The sequence below is a fragment of the Anabas testudineus genome, chromosome 10 (assembly GCF_900324465.2).
Source record: "Anabas testudineus chromosome 10, fAnaTes1.2, whole genome shotgun sequence".
NCBI lineage: Eukaryota > Metazoa > Chordata > Actinopteri > Anabantiformes > Anabantidae > Anabas > Anabas testudineus.
Window position 1 is genome coordinate 18909462 of NC_046619.1, and position 19475 is coordinate 18928936.

General features: G+C 37.6%; 3 protein-coding genes across 4 annotated transcripts; 1 reads left to right on the forward strand and 2 right to left on the reverse strand.

The window, feature by feature from the left end:
* Positions 1–1831: 1831 nt before the first annotated feature.
* Positions 1832–5593, reverse strand: spata4 (spermatogenesis associated 4). Its single transcript, XM_026358065.1, has 6 exons — positions 5362–5593; positions 4671–4800; positions 4217–4335; positions 3074–3294; positions 2862–2969; positions 1832–2228 (listed from the first exon to the last, which is right to left on the reverse strand). The coding sequence occupies exons 1-6, from the start codon at positions 5460–5462 to the stop codon at positions 2137–2139; spliced, it is 771 nt and encodes a 256-aa protein (XP_026213850.1). The 5' UTR covers positions 5463–5593; the 3' UTR covers positions 1832–2136.
* Positions 5594–6197: 604 nt separating this feature from the next.
* asb5a (ankyrin repeat and SOCS box containing 5a) lies at positions 6198–11904 on the reverse strand. 2 transcript variants are annotated; one of them, XM_026357124.1, is made up of 7 exons: positions 11519–11904; positions 9523–9602; positions 8671–8778; positions 8273–8423; positions 7787–7921; positions 6986–7177; positions 6198–6794 (listed from the first exon to the last, which is right to left on the reverse strand). In XM_026357124.1, exons 1-7 carry the CDS (start codon positions 11721–11723, stop codon positions 6667–6669), a joined length of 999 nt encoding a protein of 332 aa, XP_026212909.1. In that variant the 5' UTR covers positions 11724–11904; the 3' UTR covers positions 6198–6666. The 2 variants fall into 2 exon arrangements, with proteins under 2 accessions (XP_026212909.1, XP_026212910.1); XM_026357125.1 differs by lacking the exon at positions 11519–11904 and adding an exon at positions 10620–11500.
* Positions 11905–12664: 760 nt separating this feature from the next.
* On the forward strand, positions 12665–19470 carry ctso (cathepsin O). The gene is made up of 8 exons (XM_026358061.2): positions 12665–12994; positions 13602–13707; positions 13961–14085; positions 16481–16648; positions 16950–17071; positions 18051–18214; positions 19146–19238; positions 19342–19470. The coding sequence occupies exons 1-8, from the start codon at positions 12818–12820 to the stop codon at positions 19374–19376; spliced, it is 990 nt and encodes a 329-aa protein (XP_026213846.1). The 5' UTR covers positions 12665–12817; the 3' UTR covers positions 19377–19470.
* The last annotated feature ends 5 nt before the right edge of the window (positions 19471–19475 follow it).

Below are 19475 nucleotides of genomic sequence, written 5' to 3' on the forward strand. Positions count from 1 at the left end.
TGGAAATATTGACAGATGGTGAAACGATTTCTTGCGGCATTTCGGACATCATGCCAGATTTTTGTCACAAATGCTTTCTGTGTTTTGAATATGAGGTTAAGTGCAAGTTTTAATTGTTTAAATTAATGTGCTTATATTTTTTTGTATTCATGCATATGCAGCTTAAAATCCTGCTGCCTGTGCTCATGACCAAGAGAAGGAGCCAAAGAAGCTCACTGTAAGCTTATTAATGTCTCCTGGTCGCTCTCCAGTATTGGTTTGCTAGTTGCTATAGCAACCAGGCCCAAGATGATGTTGAGTTGAAGAGGCGTGTAGATGTAGAATAAATATAAACATTGCCCTGTAACCCTGGACGGTGCTTTTTTATGTAAAACAGCTCAATTTACTCATTATTAGTGTTTGCAGGATCATTTGTGTGCACAATTCAAAAGGAATCTATCAGACTGTGACGAGTCGTTTTTATACGACTCATCTATGCAATTATATGTCACACCTCTGACTCTAGTTGTACCTCATAATCTAGATTTTCAGTAGAAACCAATCTTAAAGTAAAGCTCAAAACTAAAAACAAATCCAAATTCCAACGCTTATCACTCAGCGTTTACAGAAATCAACAGGCGACAGCACTCTCTGTTTTAAGTGCTGATGTGTGTTCGCGCCCAGTCAAGCTGAGGGAACTCAAAAGATACTGAAAGATTAAGGAGGTCAGGTTTTACAGCTCCACTGAGGGAGGCAGGAAAAGAGGCTTTACCACCCATTCACTACCATGGAAGCAGGATGAACTGCTTTCACTGAAACCATGAGATCTATCATAGGCGGCTGAAATTTTTCAGTTGTCAGATATCCACACCTATTACCATAAAATAGGAAAATAAGAATATACTTTTTAAAACATTTTTACAGTTAAGCATTACTGCAGCTCGTGTATTTAATTTTGCAACAGTAAATTTTGCTCTCTTCCACTACAATATGAGTCAAATTCTCCTGTATAAATTGTGGGGTCATTTGTTGAAGCTGTGGAGATCATATCATCTCAGCATTGTTCTAACTCTTTTGAAAACCTGAAAGGCTCTTAGACCACAAGAGAAGCCAGGCAGTCAGCCAAAAACACTTTGTCATTTGTTTTTCACTTTCACTTGCAGCTCAGTTGCATGGAGCATTTAGTGCCCGGAGAGTTGGACAACAGAGTGATCTCAATCTAAATGAATCTGAGTAGATGTGGCATCAAAAAAAAAAAAAACAAACCAAAAAAACGTATTATTCATTACTTAGGGTACAGAAAAACACACAAAGATGTGTTGCAAATGGTCATAGATCTTCTTTTCACCCACACTTATTTTATAGATGTATTACTTGTGGGTTTCTAAAATGAGGAAACACTGAAGTGTTCTGTACTCTAATCACTTTACAATTAAATTGCGGGTTATTACAGCAGTTCTGATGCTGTAAAATTAACTTGTCGCAATTTAAATTAACAACATATGTCTTGTCAGGATAGAAACTTCTGTTTATGTGTAGAGAGCACAACATATCGTGCCTTGCTACTGACTAGGTTATGGTACAAATAGGAAAATCTTGTTCAGAAATAAAGTAGGGTAAGAACACCATGAATGACTCCTATGTTCCAGCATGCAAACCACAAATGATTGAATACATTCTCCCATCCTGCTATTTTTACAAGCTTTTCATATCCTGTCATAGTGACAGTCGGGATGCAGCTGCAGTGTACTGTAGACTATATATATTATCACAGCCACTGGATTCATCATCTGCTGCCTCACTCAGAACAGTTAACACAAACAAACAGAAAGGCAAGTGACTTTATGCATTTATTATTGTCCTCTTCTTGGACAGTAAATGGAACACCTATTGCTAAGGATTCTAGGCACTGTTCGTTAGCAATGCTGCCACCTACTGGTGCGAATAAGCATAGCCTGAATATGACGGTAGAGAAACTGTATTGCACTACATTACATAAGCCCTAAGAAACACTGACATCATCTGTCTTTCAAAGCTCCAATAAATACTTGTGTGGAACAGTTAAAGGAGGCTACGCTTTGAATTATTGCAGAAAACACATCAGTGTATCAAGTGACACATGAGGTACAATACACACAGATCTCTATCCTTTTTCTTTTAATAGTTAACAAGGGACCGTCTGACAGGCTGATGCACCTTTATCTCCTTAAACGAAACAGCAGCTTGACTCCATGTTGAGGAAAATGACTCTAGAACAGCAAAAATTAGGAAATCAAAGTCGTTAGTAGGTGAAATTTGACTTAACCTTTACATTACATACATGTTCTATGCACAACATTAGTTGGCACTGTGGGACAAAACAATATACAGTAACCTTACATATTTATAGTAATTGACCATCTGTAATAGAAAAATCATGCATTGCACTATTATTACCACCTTCAAATTGTACTATATCTCTGAGCAAGACAGTTAACAAGAGATATCAAGTCATAACTCAATTTATAATTTGTCAAAGGAACTTTCCTGAAAGTTACTGTACTTCGTGGAGCTTGTTTTAGCACACATATTCATCATAATCTGTATTAGATCAGAAATGTTTTTAGATTAGATTTGATTAGAGTAGGCTTTATTGAAATTGAACCTAATGAAAAAGAAGTTCTAAAGAAGAAACCAACACTGTAGCAACAGATGCACAGTGCATGATCTAAACTGCTTCAAAGCAAGCAGTTGAGCTGCAGCATTTTCACCAGTGAAATCCTGGCAAAATTGTTTATCCTTCACACAGAATAAAACAGCAGCGAGCTAAATGTACTATATACTTTATAGAGAATATTCTTAGCTGATTACCACTGAAAGAGAATGTTAGATTAAACACTTACTTGATGTCGTGCATCCAGATGAAGGGCTGTCAAAGCACTCATTACCCTGGTTGGACGACACAACATTTTTGGCTGCGAGCTGACCCTGATGCTTTACTTTAAAACGCTCTGTCACCAAACCAAAGAAATGGTCAAAATTGGCTAAATTCTGTCACAGTCAGAGAAATATTACTATAAACTGACATTGATATAAATTATTTGATTTTACCGACCGGGGTTGAGCATCTTCTCTGCAGCTTTGTGCTCCAAGTGCCTGTGGAGGATGACTTCTACCTTCCTCTGGTTTGTGCTGATGTCCGGCTCCGCCATGATCTCTGTTACCCTCAAGTTGTTCTTTATGGCTTTGGAGGCTGTGGATCGAGCCAGTGTGGGAAGAAGCTCCTGGTACTCTTGGTCAGTGAAGTCTGTCTCTGGGCCTTCAATATCCCTGATGCTGAGAGGGGGGGACCATAAAGATTATAATTTGTATTAGTTTTTGAAGTTACTTCTGTATCACATGTTCTGTGTACCACCTATTTAGTGTACTAGCTGTGGTGTAGAGTAGTGTTTGCAGGTCATCTGCATGGAATCCTACAATTCTACATATGTGTAGAATCCTGTTAGTAGATTGTTGATGGATAATTTTAATAGGCTGTGCATTTTAACTGATGAAGATCTTGACCTAGTTTTAGTCAGCATCCTTAGGCCTACATCATGGATGTATTAAAAGAACTGGATGCCCGAATCAAACATGACGCTCAGTCACATGAAAATTCCTTGCCTGGCACATGAACCAAAAATGTTGTAGCTTCAGGGTTTGCTTCCTTGTTGTGCGGCCCAGTGCACATGTGCATTAATGTTTCCTATGCTGGCTAGGCTGCACACTACATCAGCACTTAAATTTTCCATTGTGATGGCGTCTCCAGAATGAAACTTACTTTTCAAGGGTCTTGACCTTGTTTGTAGTTCAAGACGAAGTGTCAACAGTTTTACAGATGCCTCTGATATCATTGTGGTTTATAGGGAAAATACTTAATTGGCTTTGCAATACCAATAGGGATCAAGCAATTGTGATTTCAAAGTAATAAGTTGTGTAACCCAAAAAAAAGCTTATTGAGAGCGAAAACTTGGGAACTCAATACAACACAGTAAGCTGGAGTGCCTTAAGCTCCATTACTAATATGTTATCAAAACTGGGTATGTATTGTTGTTGGTATTATTATTATTATTATTATCATTATGTACAGCTGAAAGGCAGTGTGTAATAGTGTGGAAATTCACAATTAAGTCTACCAGTTACTTCTTGTTACCTCCAGATATATGTTGGATGATATATAATATATCTGATAAAACAAGTGCTCCCAGTCACCCCTCACCTCTGGTTAGTTAAAATAGTATAAACCTCATGCACCAACAGCTCAGCTGCTCCTGGTTTACAGTGGATGGTTCCATCAACCACCTCCTTTGTCAAATGCCGGTTCTGTTTCTGTAAAGACTGGGACAGTAAACAGTTTCAAAATAAGAGCTTTCTGTTTTAGATTGCTTAAATACATGTAGGTACAAAAACTATCTATATGTCACTATATGTATAGTCCCCAATTTCATTGCAAATGATATACAGAAAAAAATATTTAAGGATTTGTGCTGGTAGGTTGAGCAACATTTGGGATGCACATCTAAGACTTTTTTTTTTTTTGGCTTAACTGGAAATTAAATAGAATAAAATGCCTTACTGTGCCCTGAAATGCAATTAAAACCACATGCCAACTGAACTGAATAAAGAGATGTTTCTTCCCCCTCATTATATTTTTCATGTTCTCTTCCTCTTACCCGTTCTATCCGGCTCCAGTTTTTCTGCTTGGCAGTAAGTGATGTTCCTTTGTCATATAATTGCTTTGGAAAGTCTTGGGGGTAATAATGAGAAAACATCTCTGCCACAAGGTAACCATTGGAAAAATCTCTGGAATAAAAAAACAACAGACTCGGTATACTCTCAATTAACTCTCATGGGAAGGTGCATGTTTTTCCTGTATTCCATGTTGTAGTATCTTGCTGTTATGTTTTAATCATTTCTGTTCTCTGGCCTTTTTAATGGCTGACTACATATTTCAGGTCTGTTTACTTGAATCCCAATAGTATGTGTTCTGTGTGATGTTACACACAGGGGAAATGATTAATCAAGACTGGAGTAACATTACCTGTTAACTTGTAAATGTTTTAAAATGAAATGACCTGATGTTAAACCGTGTCACATTAGGTTGGGTGGTGGTGTTCATTTAGACGTAATGAGCTAACCTTTGTTTATGTAACTAGCTAAAGCTAAGGAGAACTGGCATTAGCAGACTAGCTTAAACCCTGTTAAAAAAAAGGTTCATTTAGAGAGTTTTGCTTAAATATGCGCTAGTTCAATTTATTCCAGGTTAATGACATTGACGTGGATTATTTTCAGCATAGTCCTTAGTATATTTCTGGGGTAAATTAGTCGATGAAAGTCTGTGTAGTGACAAAACAAGGTCGTTACCTGCGCACAGTCTTCGGATAAAAAGACAAGTCGAGACTCTGCAGCCATTTATGGATTTCTCTGGGCAGTCCTGTCCTTTTAGGACACTCTGCATAGTACATTGTGCTCTGAGCTCAATAAAACATACAAACCAATTATTCGGCTGTATAAGTGAATTCATGGGATCGTGTTAATCTCTCATTAAGTCGTCTGAAGTTTGATAATTAGCGCGTCGCTCCAACCTGTGTATGACGTTTTGTTTATGTTTCCGTGGCAACGACATACTTCTTTTTGCCCCGGTTCTGCGGCTGCGCGCACGCTTTGATGACGCTTTACTGCCCCCTACAGGACGTCACGGTAACATAATGAACATTATAAATGTGTGTTTTACATGTTTGTGTTTCTAAATAATAAATGGGAAGTTTCACTAAACATAAAAAGACACATCTATCAATACAGAAATATTTATAACATAATAATTGAACATACATTTTAAAATTATGCTTATTATGAAATGTTATTTATATTACTGCAGGTATATTCATATGATAATTTAGTTCATAATGGGACATTATTTAATTGCGGCTATTACTGCAGCATTACAAACATCTGCTGTTTAACCCATTCATTTTCCATCTGAGACTTTCCATTAAGTCTCAGATGGAAAATCTTGTTGTCTTTTGTCTGTACTTAATATTCCAACCTCTTGAATTAGTATTTTTATTTATTTATTTGTACATAAATAAGTATAAAAGCCTTTTTTAGAACCAGATGCAGATCCATTATATTTGACGTTACATAAAAACATAATGGAAACCCAAATGTATTGTAAAAATACAACTACGTTTGGAATGCACTAGTTTTCAAAACATTTTAATTTTCTAGTAGTATTTAATACATCATTCATCAAAAGCAAACTGGTATATTGTGCATTAAAATGGCAACATAAACTTAGTGTATGTAAAGTGCATCACTCTTTATAGATGTGAAACTATAAAGGCATCTTCTAAACACTGCAAACACAATTGCATTTATTACATGTATTTCAACTGTAACTTATCCAGGGAACGCTACTTGTTTAAGCATCCTGCCTCACATTCATTCAGGTCCACATGTCCTCACATGACATGCAGGCCCACTCAACACAACTTGCTACTGTCGGCAACTCACGGACTACTCTGTGACTCATTTCACTTAATTGCTGTTGCTGCATTGACTGACATTTAAAATGAAAGGTAGCAAGAGTTCATGGAGTTGATGTTGCTGTTTGTGTCAAAGGTTTCTTTCTGGACGAGCCAGAAGACTGTTTGGTTATTTGGACTGTTGTCATTGGTACTGCAAGTAGTTCCTGAGCCTGTTGGGCAGGGGAAGGTGGGAAAGAAGGTGGAGTCTGTCGCGGCCAACGCAGTTCCTGATACAGTGACGACAGAGCTGGCTCAGTAGTCGGGGCGTCGCTATAAAAAGTAGAGAAATGAAAAATTATTTCAGATAGTTATTGAAATAATGTTTTAATTACTTTCAAAAACTGTGAAATCAGAAAAGGATAAATAAACCTCACTCTTGACCCTTTTAACTGAAGCAAAGTTAGACAATAGGATTCCTAATGCAGGTACAATATTGCATACAAAACAAAGTCCGCTTGTACCTTCATAAAGCAGCAGGAAGCCCTCTGTTAAACTGCTGGGCGGAGCCACATCTACTGGCCTTTGAAACTCTGTGTTTCTGGCATTAATGTCTGCACCGAAGTCCAGCAGTAGTTTTACTACTGCCGTGCAGTCTTTTTCTGCAGCTGCATGTAGAGGTGAATCCAAGGATTTGCCTTTCTGAACATTTGCACCTGCGTGGAACACAAGTTAATTATCCATTCTAGACACAGTTGGTGAACAATTTACCAATTTCATTATAAAATACCATCAAGATGTAGTCATTGCAATACACAAATTACCCTGTGACTACATTTCCTTATTTATGTTTGCATTCCTTCAGCTGCCCTTGTCTGTCTAACAATGCTCATATGCTTCCCAGAAATTCAACAGCTCAGAGAGAACTAATGTGAACTTGTTACATTCAATCAAAGGCACCAAACAACATAGGCATACTAATGGCTTGAAAATGTGGGCAGCCAGTTGTGGAACACAAGTGATTTGCTGTTCTGCTCAATAATGAAATTGCAATAACAACCTGTTGTGTTGGCATTACAGTGGGTAGTTACAGGAATAATGTACACCAGCACATGATTTGAAATGTTTTGATTAAGACCTTTTATTTTCCTTTTTTTTTTTTTTCATGTAAAGGTTGAAAAGCATTTTCACAGGCTCGTAAAATCCAGTGTACATGCGAATGCTTTTGTGTGTACAATGACTTTGCTTGTGTGTGAATATGTGCATGCAGGACATGTACGTGTCTGTATGGAGATGTAAAGATCCACACTGTGCTGCAAGCTCACCTTCCCTCAGGAGTTTTCTGGCACACTCCAGCTCTTGGCAGACGCAGGCTGTATAGAGTGCTGTGCCCAGGTGAGGAATGTCCATGTCCACATCTGCTCCCCAAGTCACCAGAGCCTCTACACAACCGTAATGACCTGGAAGTAATGGAGCATGAAGACTGTAATCAGTAAGTGACAATGCGAAATAATTCTCCAGGCTGTCTACTTAGGACATGTTAGGATTTATTTTTAAAGCAGTTTTTTGTAATGCAGGTTTGTTAGAACGTACTGTGCACAGCAAAGGACAACATAAAATGATATTAGTAAAGTTAAATTAATATATATATATATATATACTCTAATGAAAATTATTAAATGATTACTTGGGACATTATCCATCACACAACACTGTATACTGTCGTTGGTCCAATTAAAAAGTCACCTGAGAGCTACCAGATATTACCTGATGCCTTTTATCGTTAAGGTGGAATATTTGTCTTAATATACCTTTGCTGGTAGCCTCATGGATTGGTGAAGGATGGTATACAAGACTCTGGGGTTTTGCTCCATTTTCCAAAAGGACTTCAGTACATGCAACACTTCCCACTGAACAGGAGTTGAACAGAGGGCTGACCCCATCAATTGTAGAAGCATTGACCTGTAAACACATGTTCTTTTTATTGTTATTTTTAGGCCTTGCTTAAACGTGCAAGTTGAGTAATAGCACCAGCCTGGGGGAACAGTTGAACACGAACAACAACTTAATAGCTCTACAGTGACTGTAGATGGAGAGCAGTGCATTCCTCATTTCTTACCCGTACCCAGATTTTTCCATCCATGGAAATTACATTTGACCTGTGGAGCATAGCAACATTAAAGAGGCATAAGGCCAATCTGTGACTTACATTTGCTCCTGCATCGATGAGCGCTCTGGCACAAGCGACGTGATCACCAAGACAGGCCTCATGAAGGGGTGTCACATGGTCTATTGTCAGAACATTCACATTGTGACCCTGGAAACGACACCAAGCAGTCAGAGACATCTGGTGTTTTAAGGGGCATTAGCCAATACATGACCTTTGTCAACCTCTATTGGTGAATACCAGGAATTACAAGAACATCAATAGAGCTTTTAAGAAGTGGACCCATCCTTTTCAGTTCTAGTTGTCTGTAGCTGCCAAACTACATTGTAAAGTCTCATTTAAATTAAAGCCTTTAACCAATAGAGGGCTGATGAGGAGCTAATGAATCATCAGTACTCAAATGATTTTATTGCTTTCATAAGCTATGTTAGGAATTGTAGGCTCTGTAGCTGAAATGGCTTCTTCGCTTGTAGCACAGCCCTTTGTAAGCAGCACATTAAAGCGGTGATTGCAATTTAAATTGCACTGTATTTAGTACTTCATTTGGGCATAAGGATATGCAGTGTGTAATCAGCATCCACAAATTCTGTGATAATTAAGGCAAGGACGTAGCTAAAATATGCTTTTGATATGCACATACGAGCCAGGTACTCATTTTATTTTCTTATTAGGTGAGGTGCAGAAAAACTATTTAATAAATTATCAGTGATAGGAGATGCTCTTACTGAAATAATTTATAGGACCCCTTGACTTTAATCCAAATCTCCATCTCTTTATCTGACCAGCAGCCTACAAAGGTACTGAACTAGATTTAATTTGCACAAGGGATAGTTACAACAGACCCCATGTGTACAGATGTGTGCATTACCCTCTTAGGGGATTGTTTCTCTTCACCTGTAAAATGAGGGTCCTCAGGGCCAGGAGGCGACCCTGGCTTGCAGCATCATGTAGGGGTGAGCGGTCTGCCCAGGATCCTGTGACAGGAATGAGAGATCAGTTCTTGCTTCTACTTGCATCTATTTTACTTTTACTGATTCTCTTATCCAGAGCAGTTGTAATTTTTCTCCAGTACAAGAAGACTCTCTGCAGTACAACGCAGACACAAAAACCATCTGTCCTGGAGTAAGAATAACAAAAAAGAACAGGTACACAGTGTAGTATCTAGCCATCTTGCAATTACCCTAACTGTTTTTGTTATGGGTTGTGGGGGTTCTGGAGCATATGTGCAAAATGCTAAATGCAATTATTGCCTTACTCAATATAGTCACTTATTGTAATTAATAAGAAATTTGAAGATTGGTTTGTAAATAGTTCTCGATGTTAACTGAACAGAATAGAGCATAAAAGACTAAGAATTATGTTCCAGTGAAATTAGTTGATGTTCCCATTCACTTTTACCCTTTAAACATTTTCAGGATGCGGGAGACTGCCTCCAATAGGGGTCCCAAGGCAAGACCTCCTTACATTTATTCTGCCTTTGCCTTGTACCTTGTATCTCACTTGTAAGTCGCTTTGGATATAAGCGTCTGCCAAATGACTAAGTGGACAAGATCCCCCCCCTAATCTATGTACTGCGGGTTGCATTAACTCATGGAAGATGAAAGGTAAAATATGAAGTGAAAGGCTAATATATCATTATATCAAGATGATGGAGAATTGATAAGTTCAGATTTATGGTTGGAATTTAATTAAGCTGCTGTAATGGTTAATCAATAGAGGAATTACAGTAATTCCTCTATTGATTAACCAATAAATTAACTCTCAAATCGATATTAATCAACTCTCCACTCTCTTGATATGTTTATCAAAATGATATATTACCTTTTCAGGTCTTGCTTTAGCCTTCAACTTCCAAGAGTTAATGCAAGATGCAGCGTATTATTATGCAATTAACAGTTCCTGAAAAAGACACGAGCGCATTCTCACACCATTCACATGACAAATTAACATAAGCTTAGATGTTTGCTGTGGCTGTTTCTCATTAAACACACCTGAGTCAATGTCCAGAATAACAGCTGCCGCATTCCACACATTTTCATCATCATCCTCTTCCTCCATTTTCTCATGAACAATACATAATAATCAACCTAATGTTTTCTATTAAATTCATGCTATTTTATGCAGCTTGACTGACATTAATTTGAAATACGGGTATAAAAGACAAGCTACAGACATCAAACAGACTTCTTAGTACATGGAAGACTATAGCCACAGAACCGTGACTAATACCCTAAGCTTGGCTAATTAGTATTTCGTGGAGTGGGTCCACTTTAAATTAAACATCCCCTTGAATGATAGCTAGAGATAATGTTGTTGTCGTGTCTCTCCTCCCACAGAATGTGCCTTCGAACCGCCTGTCCCCGAGAACGTGTTGTTTTGGTTGCTGTCTGACTATGAAAGGGTGCAGTGCATAGCTGGGAATGGAAACTAGGGCAGGATGGGGGTTGGGGAAGGGAAGGGAAGTGGAGGGGGGGGATATCATGACTATGTTCTATTAATACATGAGAGAAAAAGAGCTGCCAGCCTACAATGTCTTCGTTTAATATTGAATGTAGAGTTAAGGATTTATAAGTCGCTATTAAGCTAATGAAATAAAAGTAGGCTGTCATTCATGTCTATCGTATGAATTAATGTGAACACAGTTTTACTCATTGAATTAAAGCAGTATTTACAGCTCATTTATAAACATGGAAATGGTGAGTATGTAGAAGTACTTTATTTTGATTTTATAAAAATTAGTAGTTTCTATCTGTGATCGTATGTGCCCGATGTCAGACATGCATTTTCCTGTTACTTTAATACTACCTTATTTTCCTTAAATGCACAGATCTACATGTTTCAAATAACAGTCCAACTCTCTAGAGGTTTTCATAGTTGTCAGGGTACTCACTGTGTTGTTGACCGTAATCATAGAACTCTGCTGATATCCTGGCAGCTTCTTTACGGTTCCCACGGACAATGTAGAAGTATGTCAGCAAGTTAAGAGAAATCTTAACAAAGAGCTTAAAACAGAACAGTGCCAAGATGCTGAGGTAAACATTGGACAACTGGGCCGCAAAGGGCTTGTTGGTAAGTTCCTGTGTTGCGTCTGACATTTCCTCTGGCACGTTGCAGAAGAGCTTTGGTTATGATGAAGGCAGGATCAGATGCCACTCCAAAAAGCACAAGAGTAGCCTACTTTTCCCCCCAGTGTACTGACTGGTTGGATGGTCCTGACAAAGGATGGGCTGGAAAAAATGCTCTGCAGCTGCTACTGTGCCTGTGAGCAACTACTGCAATGTTATTGTACAATGGGTGGGGGTGTGGGGGTGTGTGGTCACAAGTTATACAAATATCAGTCTGTTACAGTCACAGAATGTCACATAACATTTTGTACGCATTTTAACCCGTCATAGCATTTAATTTTAGATGAATGAAGAAAAGAAAGTGTATTTCTCCATCTCTTTTAACTTATAATATTTAAGAGCTGATTTAAAATGCCAACTAAAAGAATTTCTCACAGTGCTGCCTTTAGATTCTCACTAAATACTCACTTTCTAAATTTAATTTGATTACAATTTTGCCCATTTTCTTTAAAAAAAAAAGTCTGTTTTTCTAGATAGAAGCTGATTGCTCTGTTTTGCTGTAAATCAACATATCAAAAACTATTACACATGTCCCGTCTAGAAGCCAGTAAAAAGTAAATCTTTGTTGTTTTTATAATTTCTCATCTTTCTGTTTTGTTTTTTGTTCTAAATTTTGTTTAGGTTTAGGTTGAGCTGAGTTCCAAACCCTTACTTCCTGGCACTGATTAGATTTTACTTCTCTGTAATGACAGATTTGCATTTTGTTTTGTTTTTTGTAGGCAAATCTAATGTCTACATACAGTGGGCCTATAGACTGCAACATCCATAATAAATCTTCACAGGAACTAATTTACATCATTTACTTATTTGCAGGTACTGTGGATTATTAAATATATTCTTATGGATTCAAATAAACTCTGTATTAGTAGACAAAGAGAGGCTGGTAAAGGGGAAACATCCTCTTTTCTGTCGATGCTGCTTTAAATGAACTTCTCAAAGAAAGCGCCTTCTGAGAACCGCGCATGCGCAGCATATTAGTCCGCACCTTTTCCGCGAACATCAAAACATCATCATCACTTCCCGGTTTAATCTCTGCACGTTTCTAAAAGACTTTTCTCCTCCGAATGGGGGGCAGTCGGCTGTTTGTGGGTGTTGCGGTGGTTTGCACAGTGGTCGCTCCTCTGTGTTGTCAACATGCGTTGAACGTCTCCAAAGTAGATTTCGACTCGTTCCGAGCGCAGTTTCAGCGTCGGTACGAGGTCAGAAGTGAGGAGTTCAAGAGTCGTCACCTCAGTTTCCAGGTAGGAGGTTCAACAAGAGACAAACAGGGAACAAAACCACCACACACGATTAAAAGAAACGGCACAAGAGGCCAATCGCACTCATCTGGGTGAAGGAAAGGATATTTGTATTATTAATAAACTGTGTATTGATACAAACTGTTTTAAAATCGTTGAAGGCAAAAGGTAACAATATTTACTGTAAGTGAAATTACTATAACTAGTAAGTACATTTACTCAAGTACAGTTTAATGGAGTGTTTTCATTTGATGCTACTTTATACTTTTTAATATATGAATATATACATATATAACTTTAAAGGAGGGCTCTGAAATACTTTGGAGAAGGAACTGGTGTTACTTTTACACTCCTTGTAGTTCTTTGACTCCTTTATACTTTTAAGTTACTTAATTGAATTGTATTGTGTTAGAGCTGTCATTCTATAATATAACTAATAAGATTTACTATAAATAAAAAAAAAAGGTCTATTTATGCATTGTATAACATAACTTAAGATGTATTGCATTGCTTTAGCTGTACTGTGTTTGTGATCATTCATATTTGAACAGTTCATTTGTCTCCATTTATTTATCTTTTCCACACCTAACATGTCATTGATGGTGTTTAGGATGCTAAAAAGCGACAAGCATACCTGAACTCCTTTTCTGCAGCACCACAGTCTGCAAAGTACGGCATTAACCAGTTCTCTGACCTCTCACCAAGGGAATTCAGAGGTACAGTGATTGTTTGTCACAAATAGTAATTTCATTAGTTGTGCATGCTGTATATTTGTTAATTATATCTGGTAGAGAGTTAAAAATATGCCTGATGCTTGACTGTGTATCTAAATAACTTCTTCAGAACCATATGTGGATAGTTTCTAATTTGGCATCTTAACTCCTGGATGGTTGGGCTGAGTCTGTGCAGCCATTGTTCACTTGCATTGTGTATCCAGATGTTCCTTTAAACTGTATCTATTATCCACAGATCTTTACTTGCGAGTTAAGGCTGCCAGAGCTCCACTTTTCACTGGACTGAAGACTCAGGGGCCCCCAGCCAAATTTGACTGGAGAGACAAAGCAGTGGTGGTACCGGTCCAAAACCAACAAACAGTAAGATCTAGATACACAGATATTATCTATACACTGTAGGTAGGAATGTACCGACAATCAGATTAATGTCTCTTTTTTTTTTCTTTTAATCAAAGCAATTCACCATTAGGAAATTAAACCAGTCAATGCAGGAGTACATTTTATATTTCCTGATGTCTTTTTTGTTTTTTTCCACAAAATCAGTACTGTTCAAATTTGTTTTGTTACATATATCTTGTCTTCTTCAATACTAGATAGAGTTTAGCATCCGAGATACAATAGAGACACAAAATCAATTACTGACAAAAATGCAAAGTTTAATTACTAGTATTTGTTACAATGAGCATTGCACAGAACAAAGAACCCAATCACAATCTAAATGGCTTGTCATGTGCTCCATTACATGACTGAAGAGCCGTAATTGATGAATTAATGATGTCACAGCACATCAAATTGTCACACTTTTTATTGAAAGGCACAGCTTTTCAGACCATGTGTGCAAACAACTGGCAAACACATTTCTTTTCAGCCATATAGCGATTGAGGCTGCTGGTTTCTTGTGACAGATTGGAATAGGGCAGGTTAACAAAAAGAAAAGAGATGGTCTGCCATCACTTGAAGCGCTCCTAAACCAAACCAAACCACAGTTAACATACACAGTAAGGTAAAGTCTATACTTGCTACACTGAATGTCCCTAAACACAGTAGATTTACATCTTCTTCTGAACACCCCTTAAAGTTCATGTACACTTCAACAGTAGTGTTGAAACATTACAATTTTAAAAATGAGGCTAATAAGACATACAACTCATAAGACCTCAAACATTTGGTAACTTAACCCAGATCAGACCATAACTCAACCCAAAACGATGAACATCCTCTCGTGTCAGAAAGAAAAGAATTAGAATAGGCACCTTCCTACACACCCAGCCCTCTTTATCCAATCCTTTGCCAGTCAGTGAGCAAACAGCAGAAAACCACCAGGTTCCACTGGTTACACAAGTGATGTCTCCTGCTTTAATTCAAGTCTACTTTAGCTTTGTTAAATTTGGGAGCGCAATAAACATCCTCCCTTTAAAATGTCAAAATCAGTGCATACGTTATTCTGTACACTGAAGGTTAAATATGAAGTGACAATAGGCAAAACGTATGTGTTAGTGCACTTTAGGGGCAAAGGAAAAGCAGGTGTAAGTGATAAACCAGTGCTGCTTCAGAGAGCGTGTGTACAGGACAACACTCACCTACAGCTCTGCTCTGTTGCATGTGTTGTTCTGTTCTGATTTCTTTTCTCTGGTTCTGACAGTCAGCCTTCCCTGAATGAGTTTCTACAAGACAAACATACATTTTCTGTCTATTCATGGATAATATGTAATATAATTCTCTTATCTTGAGTCCACATTTATGACTTCACTTCATTTGACTTTAAAGGAGAGAGCAGGCGATGCTAATATTTTGTATGCTCAGCATTTATTTATCTCCAGTCCAAGTGATCATGATTTCTCCAGTCTTTTGCTTTCAGTATTGATTTTAAGCCATGGAACCATATTGGGCAACATAGTATTGGATTTTTACACAGAGCTCATGTTTTCATCACATCTATGGGAACTTATGCTGAGTAAGTGAGCTGAGCGTAGTAGATGCTGTTTGGAGAATGAGATTGTTTTAGAAAATGTAAGAGTGAGGAGGAATGCACTCTCTTACATAATGAAATACAGTTTTGTTTCGTTTTTCGTCAACAAAGAACACTGGTTTGAGAATTTATGCAAAACTAAAATAACAGCTTGTTCTCCCAACTCTGTTAGATGATTTTCCATTAAACGTTGAAGTATTACATTAACAGAAGCATTAATTATGATTTTCCTCAAGACACGGTATACCTGAGGTGTTTCTGTCAGCAGAGGGCAGCACAAAACAATTGGTCACAGTTCAGTCCGCCTGACCAGATGAGTTCACTTTATGAACATAAACACTCATTATAGATACCTGGTGAGAATATTTAATTTATCCTCATACATCTTTTTTTAAATCAAAATGCCAGCAAAACCAAATTGTGTCTTATCGGAACAAATCTTCTAGTCAGCTCTAAGCCCCATTTAAAATTATATCTATATTTTGTGAATTGTATTTAAATAAACAGGTTGAGTTTTAACATTGAATTACAAAAATGGTTCAGCAACAAGAAAACATAAATGGAGACAAAGCTCAGTATTCAGTGGAAGATGATTTACCCTGCTAAAACTGAAGTGTCCTTGAACAAACATTACATTCTCTCTGGATGGGGATAAGAAAAACAATTATTTTTTCCTTCTGGGGACTGTGAGATGTGATGGGGTTTGTAATTTGGATCCAGACCCAAATATTATTCCAAGCTTTTCTTTCTTAGATAAATCTTGCTCCTGTAATTTTTCCTTTGCAGTGTGGGAGTTGTTGGGCATTCAGCGTGGTTGGCGCCATACAATCTGTTCATGCTATAGAAGGCTTCAAGCTCGAGCAGCTAAGTGTGCAGCAGGTGGTGGACTGCTCCTTTAAAAACAGCGGTTGCAATGGAGGCTCCCCATTGTGGGCTCTGGAGTGGTTAAAACAGGTATACAATACGTTTATGTTTACAACACATATAAAGACATTTTTGGTCTTTCAGTAAAAAGACAGCATAAACCTTAACTCTCAGTACTTCACACGCACGAGATGCACTGAATAATTTTTCCTTAAATGACACTTGTCAGGTCACTTGTGTGAAGATGTTGTTTTAAATGTGTCATGTATATTAATTACAGAAATATGTAGTGGAAGTGAGCAAAACAAAATTGGTGTTCAAACACTTGGAAAGCTAAATGGGTATTTCGTATTCAGACAACACACTTACTAACAATCTATTTTCTTTCTAGACGCGAGTGAAATTGGTGCCACAGTCAGAGTATCCCTACAAGGCCAAGACAGGGTTCTGCCATTTTTTCTCCCAGTCACATGGTGGTGTTGCTGTGAAAAACTTTACTGCACATGACTTTGGGTAAAAAAAAAAAAAAAAAAGCAACAAAAAAAACATCATTTGTGCCATCATTTTGTGAGCTTTAAGACCAATAAAGACTAAAAATTAACACTAAATTTGGATCACATGGAATTTTAATGTGGTTTTCAAGCACCAAGGACAAAGCAGAGGGGGAGAGGGAGTTGGTCCTGCGCAATGACAGACCAGAGTGTTTACTGTGTCCACACAGACATGACTTGCTCAGTGGCACAGAGTTTCTTGACTCTGTGCGAGTGCTTCTGACCCAAAGGTTACCTTGGTGTAAAGTGAATCAGATTGTTTTTTATAAATATTGAACAGCACCTAACTCACCTTAAAGCATGTGTAATGCCTGTTATTTTTTTACTAGCCTGTTGTTGTTGTAGTGCTATCAAGGACATTTTTTTCTGTGAGAATTGATGAAGTTTAACGTTTGAAGGGGTAGAGTAAACAGAGTTACACCATTTGTAAACATGGATATTCCCTTTAGCTTCTTTCATTTGGAAATGTAAAGATATTTTAAATGTTTTTTTAAACTAGTCAGTGCCTTGCTACTTCTCTGTACATCAAGCATCCACTGATCTGTTATAAGGTTTGAAGCTTTTGATTTTGACCTGCATTTGTCATCAGGAAGGTCATAGTGCTCTTTCACTGAGGGCATCAGGCTGCTTGAATTGGACATTTTCACAGGTTGAAGACTCAGGGGTCATGGAAAAATCTTTTATTATCTTGTAATGGGGCTCGTATGATATATCTCTATTGCTACATAGTACATGTTGTCAAAGTGTTGTGTCCCAAGTAGACCATGTGAAATGTAGAATTTAAGTAATGACCTCCATATGTTGCTTAAACAGTGTTTCCCAATATATTTCCCAACCCCCTGACTTTACAGTGTAGTTGAATGACACCTAAAATAGCAGTACATTTGCAAGGTCAAACATGCTACCCTAAGAGCACATTTGTCTTTTATTGTGTTATTCAGTGGTCAAGAGGAAGCAATGATGAGTCAGCTGGTGGAGCATGGTCCTTTGGCTGCTGTTGTGGATGCGGTCAGTTGGCAAGATTACCTGGGAGGAATCATCCAGCACCACTGCTCCAGCCACCACTCTAATCATGCAGTCCTGGTTGTTGGATACGACACTACTGGTACTTGCTTCCACCACACTGGCATGGGGAGAATTATAATTGCAGAAAAAAGATTGTATATTTTTCTTGAAATAGGGCCTGCCTTTTTAGGTCAGGCAAGTTATACAGCCCTCGGGGCTGTGAAAGTAATTTAAAGCTGCACAAGGCAAGATTTTTAGGTAAATATGTGCCAGTCTTAATCAGACTTAATCCCAAATTGCTGCTACAACAGAGCAGAGTGTCTCATCCCACCTAATTAAGTGTTAAACAAAAGATGACAGAGACAACAAAATGTTTTCAGTTTTAAAATATTTTCTGCGTGTGTTAGATATTTAACATTTATTACACCTTATAACAAGTGCAAAATTTGCTATTAGGATAAGATAGTTTAACTCTAGTTAATGTTAATATTGTGCCTAAATCTACTAGAAACCTGTCCTTGTCTCAGCCCACTAGTAAGTATTGAAAGTGGTTTATAAATTCCTATTATTATTATTATTATTATTTATAGTAAAGTTTAGGATTTTAGTATTTCATGTTTTGCTGTCTTAGTCCTGTTGGTGCTTTTGCCACATGATCACAAAGACCAGAGAGTTGCTAGGATGGTAAATGTAAGTAATTTGTGCACAGTTGAAATTTCAGTTTTTTGGTCGTCTCATGTTTAAGTCTGCGTTGAAAGTTTGTGAAGTGCTTTGAAAATAGTATTTAAAGTAAGTATTAGTTTTATTATCAGCATGTACTCTCACAGTTTGTTTTTTGACATACTGTAGTTCACAGCAGTGTTTTATATTTCTCATCAATTATTTCACACTTGTGTTTTGTGGGTATTACACAAGGATCACAAGGATGTTAGTGATTATGTAACAGTTTTAGATGGTTGCACACACACACACCTAGATCTTCTTTATCATGTAAATAATTAAATCCTGAAATGCATGTTGTCTTTTTTTAGGGGACATTCCATACTGGATTGTGCAGAACTCCTGGGGAACCACATGGGGGGATCAGGGTTATGTTTATATAAAAATCGGCAGCAATGTTTGCGGTATGTATTATCTTTGCCTTTTGTTATCTTCTGTTTACATCTCCTTTCAGCTTTGGTGACTGTATTTTAAGGAATTAATGCATCTATCTTTTTCCTTTCACAGGTATTGCAGATTCTGTGGCAGCAGTTTTTCTTTGACAACACTGTGTATATTTTAATTTGTGCCCTTTTATATTTGTATGAGTGAATATGTTCACTGTTGGTAAAGTTGAAAGCAGTCATCTGTTAGCCTTCACA

Coding starts and splice junctions, on each gene's coding strand:
- asb5a (XM_026357124.1), bottom strand. CDS start 11,723: ATGTCAGACGCAACACAGGAACTTACCAACAAGCCCTTTGCGGCCCAG. Junction 8,424..8,670: donor TCATCGATGCAGGAGCAAAT/GTAAGTCACAGA, acceptor ATGTGTTTACAG/GTCAATGCTTCTACAATTGA. Junction 6,795..6,985: donor CTTCCTGCTGCTTTATGAAG/GTACAAGCGGAC, acceptor TACTTTTTATAG/CGACGCCCCGACTACTGAGC.
- spata4 (XM_026358065.1), bottom strand. CDS start 5,462: ATGTACTATGCAGAGTGTCCTAAAAGGACAGGACTGCCCAGAGAAATC. Junction 4,336..4,670: donor ACTGGAGCCGGATAGAACGG/GTAAGAGGAAGA, acceptor TTACTGTCCCAG/TCTTTACAGAAACAGAACCG. Junction 2,229..2,861: donor ATCTGGATGCACGACATCAA/GTAAGTGTTTAA, acceptor TTGCTGTTCTAG/AGTCATTTTCCTCAACATGG.
- ctso (XM_026358061.2), top strand. CDS start 12,818: ATGGGGGGCAGTCGGCTGTTTGTGGGTGTTGCGGTGGTTTGCACAGTG. Junction 12,995..13,601: donor GTCGTCACCTCAGTTTCCAG/GTAGGAGGTTCA, acceptor GATGGTGTTTAG/GATGCTAAAAAGCGACAAGC. Junction 14,086..16,480: donor CGGTCCAAAACCAACAAACA/GTAAGATCTAGA, acceptor TTTCCTTTGCAG/TGTGGGAGTTGTTGGGCATT.